The sequence below is a fragment of the Lipotes vexillifer genome, unplaced genomic scaffold (genome assembly GCF_000442215.2).
Source record: "Lipotes vexillifer unplaced genomic scaffold, Lipotes_vexillifer_v1.1 scaffold755, whole genome shotgun sequence".
Lineage (NCBI taxonomy): Eukaryota > Metazoa > Chordata > Mammalia > Artiodactyla > Lipotidae > Lipotes > Lipotes vexillifer.
In genome coordinates this window covers 1,976,121-1,994,839 of record NW_006797755.1, presented here as the reverse complement: position 1 = coordinate 1,994,839, position 18,719 = coordinate 1,976,121, and the positions used below count along the sequence as shown (strand labels likewise).

At 40.9% G+C, this 18,719-nt stretch overlaps 1 protein-coding gene across 1 annotated transcript in view; it reads right to left on the bottom strand.

The window, feature by feature from the left end:
• DCLK2 (doublecortin like kinase 2) overlaps positions 1–18,719 on the bottom strand; it is a 161,977-nt gene that overhangs the window by 39,163 nt on the left and 104,095 nt on the right. The window contains exons 4-5 of the mRNA XM_007469899.1: positions 16,690–16,791; positions 11,756–11,850 (exon numbers count right to left, since the gene is read on the bottom strand). Of these exons, the coding sequence (XP_007469961.1) occupies positions 11,756–11,850; positions 16,690–16,791 (197 nt within the window). The remainder of the gene's footprint in view (positions 1–11,755; positions 11,851–16,689; positions 16,792–18,719) is intronic.

Here is an 18,719-nt window from a genome sequence, read left to right as displayed (position 1 = left end):
GCATTCCTGATTAAAACCTGTCCCATTTCTATTGTTCAACTAAACATTTTTTTTTTTTAATCTCTTAAAATTCTAATGAGCTTTCATGCTTCCATCAGCAACCAGGATGCTGAGACAGCATGAAGACTGTGCCTAGATGCTGCATTTGGGTGAGCTGCTCCTCAATAAAGCATAAACGGATGGCAGCAACTGGGTTCTTTCAAGATATCTTCCATAATTACTAACTGGTTCAAAAAGATGTGATGATGTTTAGGGGTGGGGAGCAGAGGGGACATATTTCCTGGTGAGTGAAGGAAGGAAAGTGATTAAAAAGACTGAAGACATTGCCGAGCACATTCTCTGGGACCTGCTCCACTGCACCACCACCTACCTACTCTCTGGCAGCAGCAGCTCCATTTTTATGAGTATGCAAGGAAGGAAAATGCACAAGAATCCACTTCTGCTAAGAACTTTTTAAAAAAGACTTGAAAACAAGCAAAAAAATCTATACAGTACTCTCAACTAGCTTCATTTAAAAGGGCATTCAGGGCTGAGTAAGTACATTTGATAATCATTAACATGCCAGCTTTCCACATTTTTAGTAAGGAAGTTAAGTCAAAGTGTCCTACATTAAATTTCTTACTATTTCTACAAAACTTAGAATTTAAAGAGAATGTTAAGTGCTATACTAAAATTGTGAAGTTTTGTTCAGAAGTAGGCAATTCTCAAAAAAATGTAGCAAAAATAGTTCTCTTAATGCTACTTAATAGAACTACTTAATAGTCCCAACTTCATTTTGGTTTTTCATAAAAGGAAGCATTTGAACAGAATCTAGCAGATATACTTGCGTAGTGAGTTGACTTTCTCGAATGCATCTTGGAAAAGAGCACTACGATTCAATTTTTAAGTGGCCTACTGCAGGGGTCAGAAACATTTTCTGTAAAGGGCCAGAGAGTCATTTTAGCCTTTGTGGGTCATACATGGTCTTTGTCACAACTACTCAACTCTGCTGTTGTAGCGTGAAAACAGCCATAGACCAAATGGAAACAAATGAGCATGGCTGTGTTCCAATAAAACTTTATTGAGAAAAACCGGCGTTGGGCCAAATGTGGTCACAGGCAAATAAATACCTGATCTACAAGAACTTTCTTAGGAAAGCTTTTCCTCCAATATAATTCTTACACTTTTAAACGCTTAGAACAGAATAAACCCCAGGGTATGGTTGTTACAAAGCAGTGGTTCTCTGTCCTTGGCTGTACATTAGAATTACGAGGGAAGATTTGAAAAATTCTATTTCCAGGCTGCACCACAGATTAAAGAATTCTTGTGTGTAGGGCCCAGGCATCAATATTTTTTTAAGCTCCACAGAAGGTCTAATGTGTAGCTAAGGCTGAGAACCTCTGTGGAGGAAGTTTCTGGCAGTAATCGTAATTAATCGTCCAGCTATCTTAATTTAAGTTCTCTCTGTCACTCATCCAGTAGTCTAGCCATTGCGAGTCATCAATAGCCCAAGAACAATGTTCTCTTTGTAAGAAAAGGAAAGAAGCAACTCATTACAGTTTACTGAATGCCTACTTTGTGCCAAGTCCTAAAATGAGTACTTTTATATCTTATGAATTAGGTATTATCATCATCTCCATCGATCTGTGAAGAAACCAAAGCTCGGAGAGGTTATATAACTTGCCCAAATGCCACAGCAAATGTGGATTCAGAATTTAAGCCTGGGTCTGACTGCAGAGTCCAGGCTATTCGGCTAGTTTCACACTATGACCTCCTCAAGAAGTCTTGTACCCTGTAACAGACTCACTGATCAAAATATTCACTGGGGTATATTTAGAACATGCTTTCAGAGTACATAACTATAATCACATTCTTATAATTTAGTCAAATAATATACAAGTCGATAAATAAATACACAGCCTTTCCTCACATAAAGCAATCTTAAGAAAAATTTTTCTTTAAAAAGATGACCTCTGAAATGTACCGAAGATTTTTCTTTAAATCAGTATTCTAGGTATTACTTGTAAATAGATTTGCCTCATTATCATTTTTGTGGTGTTTTTTTCAAAAGTATGAGAAAATCAGTTCCATTAATTAGAAGGAAAACCAGTATAAATTAGGCATCCATTTAAAAACAGAAGCTTTATCGCTTTAATATTGGATTTGTGATAATTTACTTCGAAATACTTCAGTATTAGTAATGAGACATGAGAAAAATTAATCTGAATCAGCACCTAAGGGTTAGTAACATACAAAGTATTCTTATCTGTAGCCATACCTTACACTTGGTTTCATTTGGTAAAATCAGTGGTGCTTGAGATTTGTGACTGGTTCATAGTGGTGAAGAGCAGTAAACAGAACCCACTGTCTGTGCATGTACATGGTTTGAGACGGTAGCCAGCTCAAGTCCATGAAAATTTAATAGGGAAGAACAAACCTGACTCCATACTGGATGTTTCTTTTACTTTAACCTTTATATTCTATTGCTTTTGCTACAAGTTAATAACTAAAAGAATGTTGCTTATAGCCTGAAATATACAGGACAGCCCATTCTCAAGGCTCTGACCTTTAAAGATATAACATTTTCCCATTCATATAGAGATAAAAAGTTGCAGAACAGAGAATAACATTTGTCTTGTTGGAGGTTGAGAGGAACATTGTGACCTGAACTACGTGGACAGCTGCAAGAACAAAGGATTCTGGCACCAAGAAGTTTTTGCCAACCAACCACAGCTCCTCCCCTTTTAGTATAAAAGAAGCCTGAATTCTAACTCAGGTAAGATGGTTCTTTGGGACACTAGTCCTCCATCTTCTCGGTCTGCTGGCTTTCCGAACAGTCTCTATCCCTTGCCTCAACAACTCCTCTCTCAATTTATTAGCCTGTCATGTGGTGAGCAGTACGAGCTTGGACCCAGTAACAAAAGGAGCTGTATGGAACCTGCTGACTTTGGCTTTCTGTTCCTCTGAGTATCGCTGCCACCTCAGTTGACTACATGGCGTGCCAAAACCAGCACAGAATCTCATCACATCCCTATGAGTGAGCCTTTCAAGCATTGGATTTTGCTTACTGGATTACTGGATTTTTCAGCAACAGGTGGTATGGCCACACGTACCTGCTAAACATGTCTACATGATTTCAGTGTGAGGTGCCACCAATTTCTAGGATGCCTGCATGGTGGGGGAGGTGGTGCCTGTCTCTTCAGTGCCAACAATGGAGGCTATCACTGTCTGTCACTGGCACAGGCCAGCTCACTACCACAACCTCTAAGTATTATCGCCATCCAATTTTCTAATGTGTGACCGAGAAGAAGGTCTAATTACCCACTTTCACGAATAAGGGGGCGTTTAAGATAAACACATATGCTGCTTATATTCAAATAAAGTTTTTACAGTTGATCCAATTTATACACTGATTTGCTTGGCAAACTCTCCCTCCACCCCCATAAAAAAGGGCTTCCACCCAGGTGAGCCATTTACCCACCAAATGCTCTTTTTTTTTTTTTTCCCCGGTACGCGGGCCTCTCACTGTTGCGGCCTCTCCCGTTGTGGAGCACAGGCTCCGGACGCGCAGGCTCAGGGGCCATGGTTCACGGGCCCAGCCGCTCTGCGGCATGTGGGATCTTCCCGGACCAGGGCACAAACCTGTGTCCCTTGCATCGGCAGGCGGACTCTCAACCACTGCGCCACCAGGGAAGCCCCCAAATGCTTCTTTTTTATTTAACAACTACTATGTACAAATCACTGTCCTCAAACAGAATCTGAGAGTCATTGTGATGATTTATTTTGTTAGGGCACTGAAGTCTTCAAAACTGCTTAGTCCCTCTTTTGCTTTTGTTTCTGTCAACAAAATCAATTATGTTCAGAGATGAAGTCACCACCCAGCATTTCTGAGGTAATAAAGGAGGTATATAAGTGGTCAGTCTCTTCGTACTGAAGACCATTAACTAGTTTTAAATACCAAAGAAAAGCCAAAGCTCCAGGGAAAAGCGAAAATGTTGAAGGTCAGAAGCTACTGTGGATTTACATTTCACAGCTTCGAAAAGAAGTTTTGAGTTCAGAAGGTCAAAGAGTTACACTTTAGCTCTGCCAATCAGTATGAGATACTACCAGCCCTTTCATCACACTTCACAAATCTGGAAAATCTTTCACCACCAGCAGACCCAGGAGACATTCATCAGACAAAATATCAGCACATCAGACAGTTTATAATCTCAAGATGTTGGATAATGTTCCAAATGTACTTTTTTCTTTCTTCTTTCAAGCAACAAGAATGCTCACAGTAGACAGCCCCTGGGCATACACTTCAGCATCAAAACATGAGACATTTCATCCCCCAGTGTCCACAGATGTGCCCCTGACTCTGAAGCCTTGAGTTACTACAGCCTTGAAAGTCTTAAACTGGGACATGGATGATGAATTAAATTTCAGGGAAATGCTTTCTTCATCCATCTGGCAGCTGATGACACATTTAGTACTCTTCATTGCCTATCTGTCCCAAAGAAAATGCTGTGATTTACTCACAGTAAATATTCCTGAAGGGAAGGTTATCAGCTAGATCGAAGGGACTCAGAGTAACTTGGGCAGAGGAAACAGGAGATCATGGGCTGAGGTCAAGGAGAAAATGGAGGGTCAGGAAGATGGGGGATTAAGAGAAGAAAACAACAGTGGTGGTAGGATTCTAGGATTTGCAGGGGAGAGAAAAGAATGCACGGGGAGTGATCGGTCTGGAGAACAAAAGGACTGGAAAGAGAACAAAGCAATGAAATTGATGGGGAGAGAGACTTTTGTGGTGCTCAAAAGGGAGAATGGACAGCAAGCTACTGAGGGAGCAGAGACAGCCTAGGAAAGAAACTCTGGGTGAGATGAAAGCAGAGAGAAGGGGAGTGGGAGCCAGCCTCCAAGATGGTCCCCATGAGCCTCGTCTCCTGATGTCCATGCCCTCGTGTAGTCTCTCCCCACGCTTAACCGGGCTGATGTCTGTGACTACTGAGCTATGATGGAAATGATGGTGTCTGACTTGCGAGGCTAGGTCATAGAAAGGGGAACTTCTGCACAGCACTCTCTTTCAGACCACTCACTCTGGGGAAACGCAGTCGCCACATTCTGAGGATCCTGAAGCCAATTTGTGGAGGGGTCCACGTGGTGAGGAACTGAGGCCTCCTGCCAAGAGCCGGCACAACTTGCCACCAAGTGAGTGAGTCACCTTGGGAGGGGATGGTCCGTTCCCAGTCAAGCTTCGGGCGACTGAAGCCCTGGTATACATATTGACTACAACCTCTTGAAAGATCTTAAGCTGCTCCTGAATTCCTGACCCACAAGAACTGTGTGGGAAAATAATTTTTTATTGTTGTTTTAAGATGCTAAATTTGGGGATAGCTTGTTACTAACAGAATTACCTATAGATTACTAATAGGGTTGGAACATGTAGAGAGGGCAGGAAAACAAAGACGAAGGGTAGAGCTGGGAGGGAAAGTCATAACAGAAAAGCAGAGAAGGTAATAAGAGAGGAGAGGAGTCTGACTTCTCTCACTTTCTCTTTCCTTCTCCTACACTACTGCATATCATTTTTTTTTCTAAGTGAAACTTCCCTCATGTGAAAACTGAACCTAGAAACCCCAATGCTTACTGTAATACAAATAGAATATAAAAGAATAACAATAGAATAATAGAATATCAAAGCTATTCTTAGTCCTTTCTTTATATTTAATCAGTTAATCTCAACCCTGTGCAGTAGGTCCTAGGAATCCCCTTTTTTATAGATAACGGTGATGTGAGTTGCCCAAGGCCACACAGCTAGTGAGTAGCCAAGATGAAACCCAGACACTCCGGTTTCCGAGCTCACACCCCGAACCACTGCACCACCTTGTGTCCATCTCAGAGCAGGGGCCTCTGGGCTTCTCCCTTCTCTGAGCCCCTCTTTCTATGTAACTGCACACCAGCGGGTGCCATCTCTGCCTTCAGCCTAAATGGCCTAAATGGGTCCCTTATCTTAACTGGGACAGACTGGAACATTCACAGAAAATTTTAATAAGTAAGGAGAATAAACAAGAGTTCTTCCTGACACAGGCCTAGTACAACCTGGCATGAGCTGGCCTTACCTCAAGGCCTTTGGCTCCCCGTCTGCCTGGCTTGGTGGGTAGCCTGGTCCACAGTGGTGGAAACAGCTGCAAAAACACCTCCTCCCCACGTGACTATCACCACGAGTGGTCCTGTCGTTTAGAAAAGCCGGATTCCCCAAACTTGTACAAAAGCAAAGCCAACTTCTCATACCTAAGCACTAGGTTCTAGGGAAGAAGCCCAGTGGGTAGCCCTAGCAACTCATTTTACTAATTTTTGCTCTGACTACGTAGTTCCAGTCATCTGTATAACAGACTTGCCCTGCTTTCTCACTGTGTCTTTGGGGGCTAGTAGTGGTTATGAGCGCGCACTCTGCATGCAAATCCCAGTCATGCCAGTGTGCTCACAATGTGGCCTCCATCTCAGGCCCGCTATGGGACATTATCCCAGGTCGAGGTACCCATGCACCTGCTGGGGCAGGACTACACAGTCTGTTTCCAACCTGTGCCAGTCATGACCATACTCAGCTCCATTGCTGGCTTCTAAAAAAACCCAAACAAACAAACAAACCCAATAACCCTAACCCACTGTGAACTTTGTCATTTTACTAAAGCTGACCCACTAAAGTAAAACTGCTGGTCACACAGTGTAACCATTTCACTTGAAAAGAATCCCCGTTAGATACGATGAACAATCTCTTACACCAAGTCTCCCAGGAAGAGCTGCCAGCAGCAGTTCTTCTCTGTCTTCCTCGCCCTTCCTCTAGCCTCTCCCTGCTCCCCTACCCCAGGATCACCTCTCCCTTTTCCCAATCCTCCCCTCTCCCTATTCCTTTCCCAGTCTCACAACCCGGTTTTCTTCAGAGCATCTGTGTGTATCTAAACCCAGGCACTCACCCTCCTAAAAGGCCTACACAGCACAGTTTTTCCAAGGGGTGCCTGTGTTGGGGTCACTGAAGCAGGCCCACCAGGGATGGGGGAAGGTCAAAAGTTAGAGACGGAGACTGTGAATGGGTCAGAGATCCAATTGGCCACTGGGACCTAGAGCCACTCACTTCACATCTCTGCACCTCAGATTCTTTTTTTTTTTTTAGGTCAAGGTGAATTTATCGTCCAAATAGCATAACCTAACTGCATCCAAAACCATCTCAAATCCACCTTTAAGCTAGTCAGGAAAACAGGTTATTATTTTTAAAAATCACTTAACACTGAACAGACAGGACCTCTTAAAAGGCAGCTGACTATACCATGTCACCGTCATGACCAGTACAATGTTTTTCTCATACTTCCTAAAAAGCTGCTGTGAATACTGATCATACTACTTTAGCATATACTCAAATGCTGGCCAAATAAACACCCACACCCACCTCTTACAGAGTACATGGTGAGAGAATAACATTGACTTGATATGGCATAACACTCGTTTTAAAGCAAAAAAAAAAAAAAAAAAAAATTTAAATAATAATAAAAGAAAGCCCAAGATGAGAAACTGTAACAGAGGGAGGGATTTGAGTGCACCTCAGATTCTCCATCTATACAGTGAAGACAAACTAAAAGTGCTGAGGCCACTTCCAGTTTCCACATTCTACGGTTTTAGGTAACTGTCTAGCAAAACCAAAGAGTTATAATTGAGGGACAACTAACTCTCAGTTGTGCTAACATCTTCTGGTTTCAGGTTTAAAGAACCTTAATTACTTGGTCGCCACACTATTTTTTTTTTTAATTTTCTTTTATTTATTTTTTTATACAGCAGGTTCTTATTAGTCATCCATTTTATACCCATGAGTGTATACATGTCAATCCCAATCTCCCAATTCATCACACCACCACCTCCACCCGCCTCCACTTTTCCCCCTCGGTGTCCATACGTTTGTTCTCTAGATCTGTGTCTCTATTTCTGCCCTGCCACACTATTTCTTAACACCCCACCTTGCAAAAAAACATTCCCAATTTGAGGAAAGCTTTGCTGCTTCTCCTGCCTTTGGTCCAGCCCCTTAGAGAGCTTGACCTTCTATGAACAGGTATGAATGGAGCAGAGCTGTCTTCTTCACAAGAGTACTATCGAGAAAACAACGAGGGCTTTTTGTGGAGGAGGGGGAGCTGCTTCTGAATTCCTGTCTTCTTCAAGGAGCAAACAAAAACGAGGCTCTGAGTCAGAGATTAAACACCACAACGTCACTATTTCCATTTTCAGGGCTTTCAGTGTCTCCACCCAAACACAAAATGGTTCCCAGAAACTGGCACAAAGGGGGGAAAAACTGTGACAGGATATCAAATTCTGCTTACCTTTGACTTAATTTTGCTCAATTCCCTAGTAAGTAAAACCCAGATAGTAGAGGGAAAAAAGCCATCTGCCAAAAACTGTGTCCTGGGATACAGAGTGATGTGAGTGCCAACTCCTGCATACACTGTCCTGGCTTGGTTTGCTTGCTTTTGTCAATTCCCTGATTCTCTGGAAAAACACTATCCCCAAAGCCATGAAAGCATCTAAGTAGGATAAATAGTGGTAAAGGGTTCCTGCCCATGAAAAACAGCTCTCCGTTGTCAGACATCTCCTCTTAAAATGATCTTAATAAGCTATTTTAAATGAAGGGGAAGGAAAAAGCATAGCACTAACACATGGTAATTATCTGTAATTCTCCATTTGTAGTGTCACTGAAGAGAGAAAAGAATGCAAACGTGGACAGATGCTGACTAGAGCTCTACAATGACATCGAAATTACGGTATTTTGTACAGTGAAGAGAACAACTAAGCTGCAGTATTTCAAAAAGGCAGGTTTTCATTCCAAGGACAATACACACCATGGACTGTGGGGAACTGTGATGAGATGAAATGTCCACGAAGTACGACCCCTGGGAACAGGCAGGGGTTAGAGGTACTTAGCTTTGTGTCCAAACAGCTGATGGGTGTGGCAGAGACTTGTTTAGCTGCGAATATTTAATGTAAGATTCAGTGAGTCTGCGTCAGCTTTAAAGTGAGAGGAAGAGAAATAGACTCCCCAGCTTCCGAGACAGATTTTGGGGCAACTTAAAAGAACTCTAATCTTAGCACTCTAGAAGTTATCTAAGGTCAAACATCCTTATTTTACAGATGATCAAAAGAAAACTCAAGAGGAGGTCTCACAGCTGTTAGCCAAGCCCCAGGTGTGGTAGAGGAGAAAAGAAGGGGTGGGAGGTCATGGAAGAACCACTGCTCTGTATCGTACTGGTAATCTCATCTTCACTCTTGACCAGAAATCAGCATTTCCCTAACTTTCTTCATTCATTTCTGCATCAATAAGTGATCCTTGAGCACTTACCACGTGCCACGGAACTGTGTGTGCTAAATGCTGGGGTTTCTCTAATAATTAAGATACACCGAGTATAGTGAGAACAATTTTATCTAATGTCTCTGCAATAATACAACTTATTAGCATGTTTTAAAAATCCCATGCCTCTTCACTCCAGACTTCGCGCATCTGTGGGCGATCTCCTGCAAGTCTGTGCGCATACATGAAGGAATGGGTCTGTACTCAGAGCATTAAGCAGCACCAATTGAGCCAGTGGCAACAACAAAAAAGGACAATCTTGGGCTGAGAGCTGAAGATGGACTGGGAAGAAAGATGGGAGACCAGGTTACCAATGGATAACAAAAAAAAAGGGGGAAATGACCAAGATCCTGGGTAAGGTACCTTCTGGGATGGCCGCACGCAGTCCTAGGTCAAGGATCAGAGCAGCCCTGCCTACAGCAACAGCCTGAGGGAGAAATACAAGTGACCTTTGCAGGTGGATCACTGCAAAGCTTAGGTTAGGTGTGCCCTAGGTTGACAATTACCAGCACTTGGAACAACTTGCTTTAGTTTTAACAAAGGATGAAACAACTGGAACTGGAAAAGAGGTGAATCAACTGATCTTTAACTCTAGTTCTCTTGAAAGTTACCCGGATTAAAAAGAGAGCATCTCCAATCTATTCTGGAGAAAATAAGTTGGGAAATAAAAGCCGAACGTAATTACATCAGTGATTTTTAACGGATATAACTTTTTTGGGGGGATTGACATTTAAGAATTCCATTGAGGGACTCCCCTGGTGGTCCAGCAGTAAAGAATCCGCCTTACAACGCAGGGGATGTGGGTTCGATCCCTGGTCAGGGAACTAAGATCCCACATGCCGCGGGGCAACTAAGCCCACGTGTCACAACTACACAGCCCATGCGCCCTGGAGCCTGTGCGCCACAACTAGAAAAGAGAAGCTCGTGCACCCTGCGTGCCACAACTAAGACCCAACACAGCCCAAAATAAATAAAAATAATAATAAATAAATCTTAAAAAAAAATTCCAGTGAAATCATATTACACACTGACCTAAGCCAATTTAGCACTTCAGAAAATGGCCAGTTCTTTTGATAAATATAAGGAACTTCCAGTACGTAGAGGTTACTGAGAGCTTATGTGTTCCCATTCCCAAAAAGGCTATTCGTCTCAGTCCAAATTCTGCCAACATACATAAGCAAGCAGGCACAAAAACAGACAATCTGATCTGTCCTTTTCGAGAAGAAACTTCTCTTTTTGAAGTCAGGCACTCAGACAAGAACCATGCAGTTCACTCTGAGGTAGATACAACATTCTCAGGACAGGACAAGCACACCTGAGTGTCAGGTGGAGAACAGAGCCCTGCAGGCAGTGAGGACCCTCAGGCCCACCGCCCTGCCGGCCCAGCAGGTTTCCACCCCACATTCACCAGGCATGCTGGGGCTTTTACCTTTCACTCTATCAGTGAAAAATGTTTTTCAGCATCCTTAAAGTAAAGAAAACCACTTGGACGATACCTGAAGTGTTGGGGCAACCAACTTTCAAGAATGTATTCCTAACGAAGGTGCTTCCGATGTTAAACACTCCAAGAGAATGAAAGTTAATACGCGTGTACATCATGGCACTGTGTACACTTCCATCTTCCTAAAGTGCTTTACCATACAGACAATTTGATTGTTTCTACAAAAGGACACTTTCAATCTTTAAGAAAAATCATGTACTGCTATTTTACCGGGCAAATTTCCTCTTATAAACTTAAATTATTGAGGGCTACTAAATCAAATTAAACTTGTGGAAATCCTGCAAATTTGGTTTCGCTCATCATTCATTCTTCTCCTTCTCTATTAGATAAAATGCCTATTAAACCAACTGCTTAATCATGCTAAGTTACTGTTTATATTTTTAGGACACCACCGTCAAAACCTAAGATTTATTCCTAAGTTCTTCACCAAAATGAACATATTTTTCTTGTGTTACTAACTTGTGTATTTAAGTATTATGCTAGAATTTCACTCTGTTTTAGACTTTCACACAGTCAAATTATGTTAACGATATTAAAATCATGATTTTAAATGACATTTTAAAAAAGAATCATGGTGTTCTCTAAGGCTTTGCCATTGTAAATCATTTTGATAATAATAGGAAAACTGCTATTTATTTATATAAAACCACATTATGTTCAACCCTAACCACAACTTTATATTCCCATTTAAGAGATGGGAACACTTGAGCTCAGAAGAGTTATTAAGTGAATTGGCCCAAATTACAAGATGAAAAAGGACACAAGATTCAAAGCCAGGTCTTCCTGGCTCCAAATCCTAAACTCTTTCCTTTATGATTTGTTACTGCACCCAAGCCTCTGAACAAGTTAACTAAACTATGCACCTCAAAATAACAAAATCACACAAATATGCCACATATCCTATTTCATACCTTTAATCCTCTGAAACTTCCTGGGCTAGTTGGAGAGGAACTGGAGGATTTCGTAGATTTAGGAGTGGAAAGCTGGCTGCTGGGAGTTCCATTAACTGATCACGAGACAACAAAGGAGACAGAGATCATTAAAACCCAGAACCACCAGACTGTGTAAAAACACTAAGCATATGCCCAGTATAGCTCCAATGGAGCTTCGATTCATTCAAAGCTCAAAGCAGACGGTAAATCAGCAAAAAGCAAAAATAATGTGTCTTACTGCATTACAGACAAAGTATCAGACAAATAAGCAGTGAAACTAGAATTATTTTCAATAATAGTTTTCCAACAGTGACATAAACAAATATATAAAACGTTATGGAGTTAGAGATGTGAGCAACAACTTGTCCATATATCCTGCCTACCATCAAGGGTAGAGAAATGCATGGCTGTTATATTTGTAATGGTCTACTCTGAAGGTTGTCCTATAACTACTCCAATATCCAGTGTCTTAGTATACACCAACCTGAATAACCAAGACATTCTTGTGGCTCTCCCAAATCAATTCCACCATGATTCTAACACATTTTCTAAGTATATCCTTAATGGAAAAAGAAAATTACTGGTCATTTTCCTTGTAATACCTACTTATTTGTTTGAAAGCCAATTTCTTATTATCTAGACTAGTTATTTCTAATTCCTTCCATTTTCTTGTCTTCTCAACTTAATTTACCCATTATTTAGCAAGTCTTGGTGGTTTTTTGTACACCCTCCTCCAAACTTCCATACACTTCCTACGTTAAAAGCTCAATTTAGAGACTCGGTAGGGAAGAGTATGGGCACGGCTGTTTCAAGGGGAGGGTTAGTTTGCAGATTTTATACTATACAATGCTAGCCACACATCTCAGTATTACTCAGGCTTATTCCTAATTATACGAATGGGATCCACTTCGGCTGTAATTTCACAAAACTATTAGTTAACATCTGGTATTGGTGTATATATAAATAATAAAAAACAGAGAACTGAAAGTCCCTTAATAAACTTTTATTCCAGTTTTTCACTCAGATGAAAATCTCCATAACAACAGCAACAGCAACGTCTTTTCTGTCAGTTCTATGCTAACTGCTATGCATACAGTAGAACTTTTTTTAAATTAATTTTTAGTGGAGTATAGTTGCTTTACAATGTGTTAGTTTCTGCTGTACAGTAAAGTGAATCAGAAATATATCTATATATCTATATATATATATATATATATATATATATATATATATATATTCCTCTTCTAAGGAGTGCTTTAACCCCTTTTATCATTAATCTTCAATGCTTCTGCCCCAAGCAGATGAAAACTGGCATTCGTCTCTATGGAAAGAAAAGCAAAGTCCATTTCCTTTTTAAAAACTCTTTTTAATACAAGGGAGGAGACAACTGTTATTTTAAATGATGCTAATAAATATAAAAAGCAAAATGAAGAAATAAAGGTCCTGAATAGGTGACTCAAAAAAGTAAGCACCAGTCCTTGAATGGAGGCCGAATTCTGGATCTGTAAGTATGTGTGATTAGATGAATCAGTCATGTATGTTTATTGTATTGCTCCTTGTAAAAATTCAGCAAAGATGAAAAATTTTTTCAGTTATTTTTAAATTACCAAACTTGAATTTTTCTAGTTTAAAACCACTCATTCATAAATCATTATCAGTTATCTAGATTTTCTTAACAAATGTATGTGGGTATTTAGAGCACAAGTACAACACAAGTAACTGTACAATTAATTAGAAACTTTTAAGAGTATTCAACAGCCCTGATTATTTTTCAGTAAAGTTACACTTCAATTAATGCTCTTTCTTTTAAAAATTCTCTTTAAAGGGAACTGGTGGTAGGAATTCATGTAAAATAGAGATTACTATGAGAAGTGAACTAGTAAGCTTGCTGTGAGCTGATACTGAGTTTGGCTCCATTTCTCCTTCATTCCACACAGCAACCTGTTCAGGTCACCAGTTCCTACTCACCAAAGGCTGTTACCTTTCACTGATATTCAGAAACCACTTTGATATCAAAGATTTCCTTGGAACAGTGACAGAAAAGGGACTAAAGAAGAAAAATTGGTTCCTGCAAATGGTAAGCCCTGTGGCAGACCAATTTCCCTAAAAACACACCTCCTGCCTAAACATAATTTCTTAACAAAACTCACTGCCAGGGATTGAACTGGTATCAGTAACTACCTGTCCACAGTTACCCTCAAATAACTCCCATCCTAAAGAGACACTAAGCCATATATAGCCCTCTAAGTTTCTGATAGCATTTGAAAGGTTATAAAAAATTGTTGTCTAGTGAGAAGTTCTTAACTCCATTTATTTGCACATCTCTCCAGTCTCTGGGAGGGTAAGTGGGGCCTGGGACACAGCCACACTGTGCTCTCTCCCCCGACACTGCTGCTACCAACAGGAAGGTGGACGGACAGTGCCCAGCATCTCTGCAATGCTCCCCTCCTTCACTACACCCTGAATTTTCTCTCCCAAAATAAGGCTCTTATCCATCCTTCCCCTCAACTGTAAGGTAAGAAACAAACTTGGGGGCTTTCTTGTTTGTTTGCTCTGAACATTTTTTATCCTGGTGGACTACGACAGATTCACAAGCTAGAAATCTGAAGTGAGAATTTTTAAGATGCAAATTGTGGTAACTATTTACCCACTTGTATCACCCAGATTAATTTCTATGTGTTTATTACATATCATTTAGCTATTTAGATAAATTTAGAGTTTTGTTGAGGAATTTTGTCAGCCAGAAGACTTCATTGATGGGAGCACTTCTGTCCCAAGAGTGAAAAAGTACAATAAGACATTTACAAAGTTACTTGCTCTGTTTGAAATTCCAGTGAGTCCCATGGAATGTTCTAAATGGTAACAGGCATACTACAGCTAAAGCAGTCCGTAAAAGCGAGTTATACTTCTGTGTGTTGTGGCATTTTATAATACAAAACTCTCTCTCCATTTTCTATAACTGCAGTGTGTGCTGAACATGCTTTTGAGTTAATCTCTTATAAAGAAGCCATTTGCCCTCTGAAACGCGATTTACATCTCACAACTTTTACTTATAAGTTAAGATAAACTTTATTAACCCAAACCCAAATATGGACTCAGTTGAAAATCTGGAGTACTGGAATCCTAAGACTTTCTCAAATCAATTTCTAAGCATTCCAAATTCTAGTTAAAAAGATTTATATACTTATTAGACTATGTTATGAAGCAGTTGGTCTACAAGACAAGTATGGCTATGAAACATGCTTTTAGTTCAATATGTTAATTTCCCTCTTTAGACCTCAGGCAGACAAAATTAGATTAATTTTAATACCTGATCCTTGAACCACTCTCCCCACTTTTATTTATATTACTTACGTGATAAGCATCTGTAAACCTATCACCAAAACAAAAGCTAAGAACCTGACACAAGTCTAATTTACCACGTGGTAAACTCAGTGAAGTGTATTTACGCAAATTTCATGTTATATTAGCTTTCCCTGCATGTGAGATACTTTACAGAAAGCACAATATCATTTGAAATAAGCTTAACATCAGAGAGATGCATTCAGTTAAAAATATTCATATCGCTGATATTTTAGAGAGAGGATGTTGGGCCTATTAACCCCAAGGTGGGGAGGAAGGAGAGGAGAGTATAATTGCTTCTATGGCCATTTTCATATTACCAACAACCCTTAGCCTTTTTCAATAACAGGCTATTCTCCCAAATTAACTAGAAGACACACCCCTTGAAGCGCTGTGTCTCCTCCATCACTGTGTACCGTGACTACACACAGACAGGCACCTGGCAACCTTCTGAGGATGACTGGCTCTCTAACAAGGGAGGCTGAAGCATTGTGAAGCGCCTGATAACTGCACAGATGTCCACTGGTAAAAGCCAGATGCATTCATGGAAATGGAGCAAAAGGAAACAGAAATATGGCAAAAGACGAAAACAAAAACCTAGCAGAGCGACAAAGCCATAATAATCATGGCTCACCTGGGGATTTGGCCGTAGAGTAGGCCCTGGAGTAGTGGCCACCCCTCTTTACTGGACACATTCAGTATAAACAAAGAAGACAGTAAGGAGAGTGGTTATTCAGCAGGTCTAAACGTGTACACAAAAAGGGCAAAACAACCCGACCTAGAGAAAGTGGGATAGGTGCTGAAGCAGCAGCAGCAGCAAAGTACAACACCCCCCAAATTCGGTATTTTATAAAAAGGTTGATGCTTCAGACAGTTTTTATTAATACTACTTTCACATATTCTAGATTTACCACATGTAAAATCACAGTTTTTTCACAATCCTTTCCTTAATGGGAAATGATATCAGCAAAATTATAACTACTAGAAGCGAGCCTTACAGAATTAATATATAAAGATTTAGGGGATATTTTAATTCTTTAAAAATGTCAAAAGCTGTCAAAATGATGACAAATCTATAGGCTCAAGATCTGAAAGAAAGTTAGAGGTAATTCTGACTCTGAAATAAGCAGTGCTACTTTCTAACAATAATCGTTGCTCCTATTAAATTGCTCAATGGTGGAAAAGCCTGTGGAAACTTATCAAGTAAATACATTGCTGTTAGGCGTGTAAGTTTATGTTTTAAACCAGTAAGATAAAATATCCACAATCCTATAGCACACAATTAAAAATGCAGCACACAGTGGTCAAAATGTGAAACACTTCTACATAAATACCAGAAGAATCTAGATAAGATTGTTCTTGAGAAAATGTGTCAGAACAAAACCAAGTGTTAGGACACTTATTATAACTTTGAGAAACAGACTTAAACTTCTGGATTTAAAAATCATGTCATGTATATGTCATTCTGGAACCTGGATGCATACAAGGATGGGAACGACTACTAATTCATATTAAAGAAAACTGAAGAATGATCTGTTCCTTTTGTGACTATCCATTTCCTTTCCCTTTACCTGAAGCTGGTGATTTGCTGCGTCGAGAAGGCCCAGGGCTCTTGGATCCAGAATACTTAACAGCTGAGGAGCGAGAATAAGATGACTTCAAGACGCGGCATTCTAGAAAGGAAGGAAAGTGCTTTAAGTCGATCTGGTTTTAATTCTAAGCAAAGGAAGATCACAGATCACATGTTACAGTAGTTTACTGCCTAGAACTATTACCTGATCATCTTTCCCATTAATGTTAAACAACTTTAATATACAGAGCAACTGTCCCAAAAGCACACCTGACGTTACCTTAAATTAGGCTTCACACCTTGTGACTCACCTCATTGTTCCAGACGGAGTTCTTAATAAATACAGAAATCCTGATGTCCTAACTTGATTCACACATACCCACAGCCTAATCTACACATGTGCAACTTATTATTATTATTTTGGTCAGTAGCATTGATAGGCAAAGGCTACAACCAAGAGTTCTCTCCAAGTCTCTGATAACAGTTTGAAAGGGTATAGGACTCTAATTTATGAACCCCTTACTGTCTTATTTTCCATCTGCCCAAAGCATCAAAAATGAGGAAACTAGCTTTAAACAGTAACTTTGGTCTTTCCATAAATTGCCAAATAAATTAGCATGTAAAGGACCAGAACTAATTAAACAGCTTAAATAATCACTTCTAATTTGAACAATTAAGAACCTGGTTTTTGGTTCAGATGCAGATTTGGGATGAATCATGGATTTGACTTTGCTAACTGGTGGACCTTGGTTAGCTCTAAGTCTCAGTTTTTTCCCCTATGAAACTGGGATGAAAATAAATCTGCTTCATAGGCTTCTTATAAGGATTCAATTAGATAACATATTGTAATTCACATTAAAATACTTCAATTTTCGCAGATTAAAATGCGGGTTGGTTTTAATCTATACCCCAGGGGCAATAAATTAACAAGGGAAGTACACTAATCAGGAAAATACACACCAGGGAGGTGAGTTAGCATTTGAAAGACTCTAATCAGAACCTTACTCAGAGGGGGCTGCAGCAATAGCAGCTCAGTTAATTAGCAGCATGGATGTTAGAAAGTACTCCACTGCTGGAAGGAGTGGTGTGTGGGTTAGTGAGAACTTCCTAAAGGCACTGCCACTCCCTTATGAGCAGGATGGGTAAATCTAGAAAGCCCATAACCAGAACTTCAGAACTACCCCCAGGGTAGGAATCTGATCCAGTCCTGCACCCAGCTCATTAACGGAGGGTTTTGTTCTTGACTAAGACCAGCTTAGCTGAATTCTATGGATTCTGAACTGATTTTTAATGTAAGATGTTGTCAGCAGTGTAAAAGGACAGAGCTGGGACTCATCAATATTACAACACAAGGGGGGTTGTGGAAAGATGGCGGAGGAGTAAGACGCGGAGATCACCTTCCTCCCCACAAATACACCAGAAATACATCTACATGTGGAACAGCTCCTACAGAACACCTGAACGCTGGCAAAAGACCTCAGACTTCTCAAAATGCAAGAAACTCCCCACGTACCTGGGTAGGGCACAAGGAAAGAGAAAAAACAGAGACAAAAGAATAGGGACAGGACCTGAACCTCTGGCACTAGGAAGCCCCTTCACTGGAGGAGACGGGGGGAGGTGGGGGGAAGCTTCGGAACTACGGAGGAAAGCGCAGCAACAGGGGCGCGGAGGGCAAAGCAGAGAGATTCCCACACAGCGGATCGGTGCCGACCAGCCCTCACCAGCCCGAGAGGCTCGTCTGCTCACCGGCCGGGGAGGGCGGGGGTGGGAGCTGAGGCTCTGGCTTCGAAGGTCTGATCCCAGGGAGAGGACTGGGGTTGGCTGCGTGAACACAGCGTGAAGGGGGCTAGTGCGCCACAGCTAGCCGGGAGGGAGTCCGGAAAAAGGTCTAGAGCTGCCGAAGAGGAAAGAGACCATTGTTTCGGGGTGCACGAGGAGAGGTGATTCAGAGCACCGCCTAAACGAGCTCCAGAGACAGGCACGAGCCGCGGCTATCAGCACGGACACCAGAGACAGGCACCAGACGCTAAG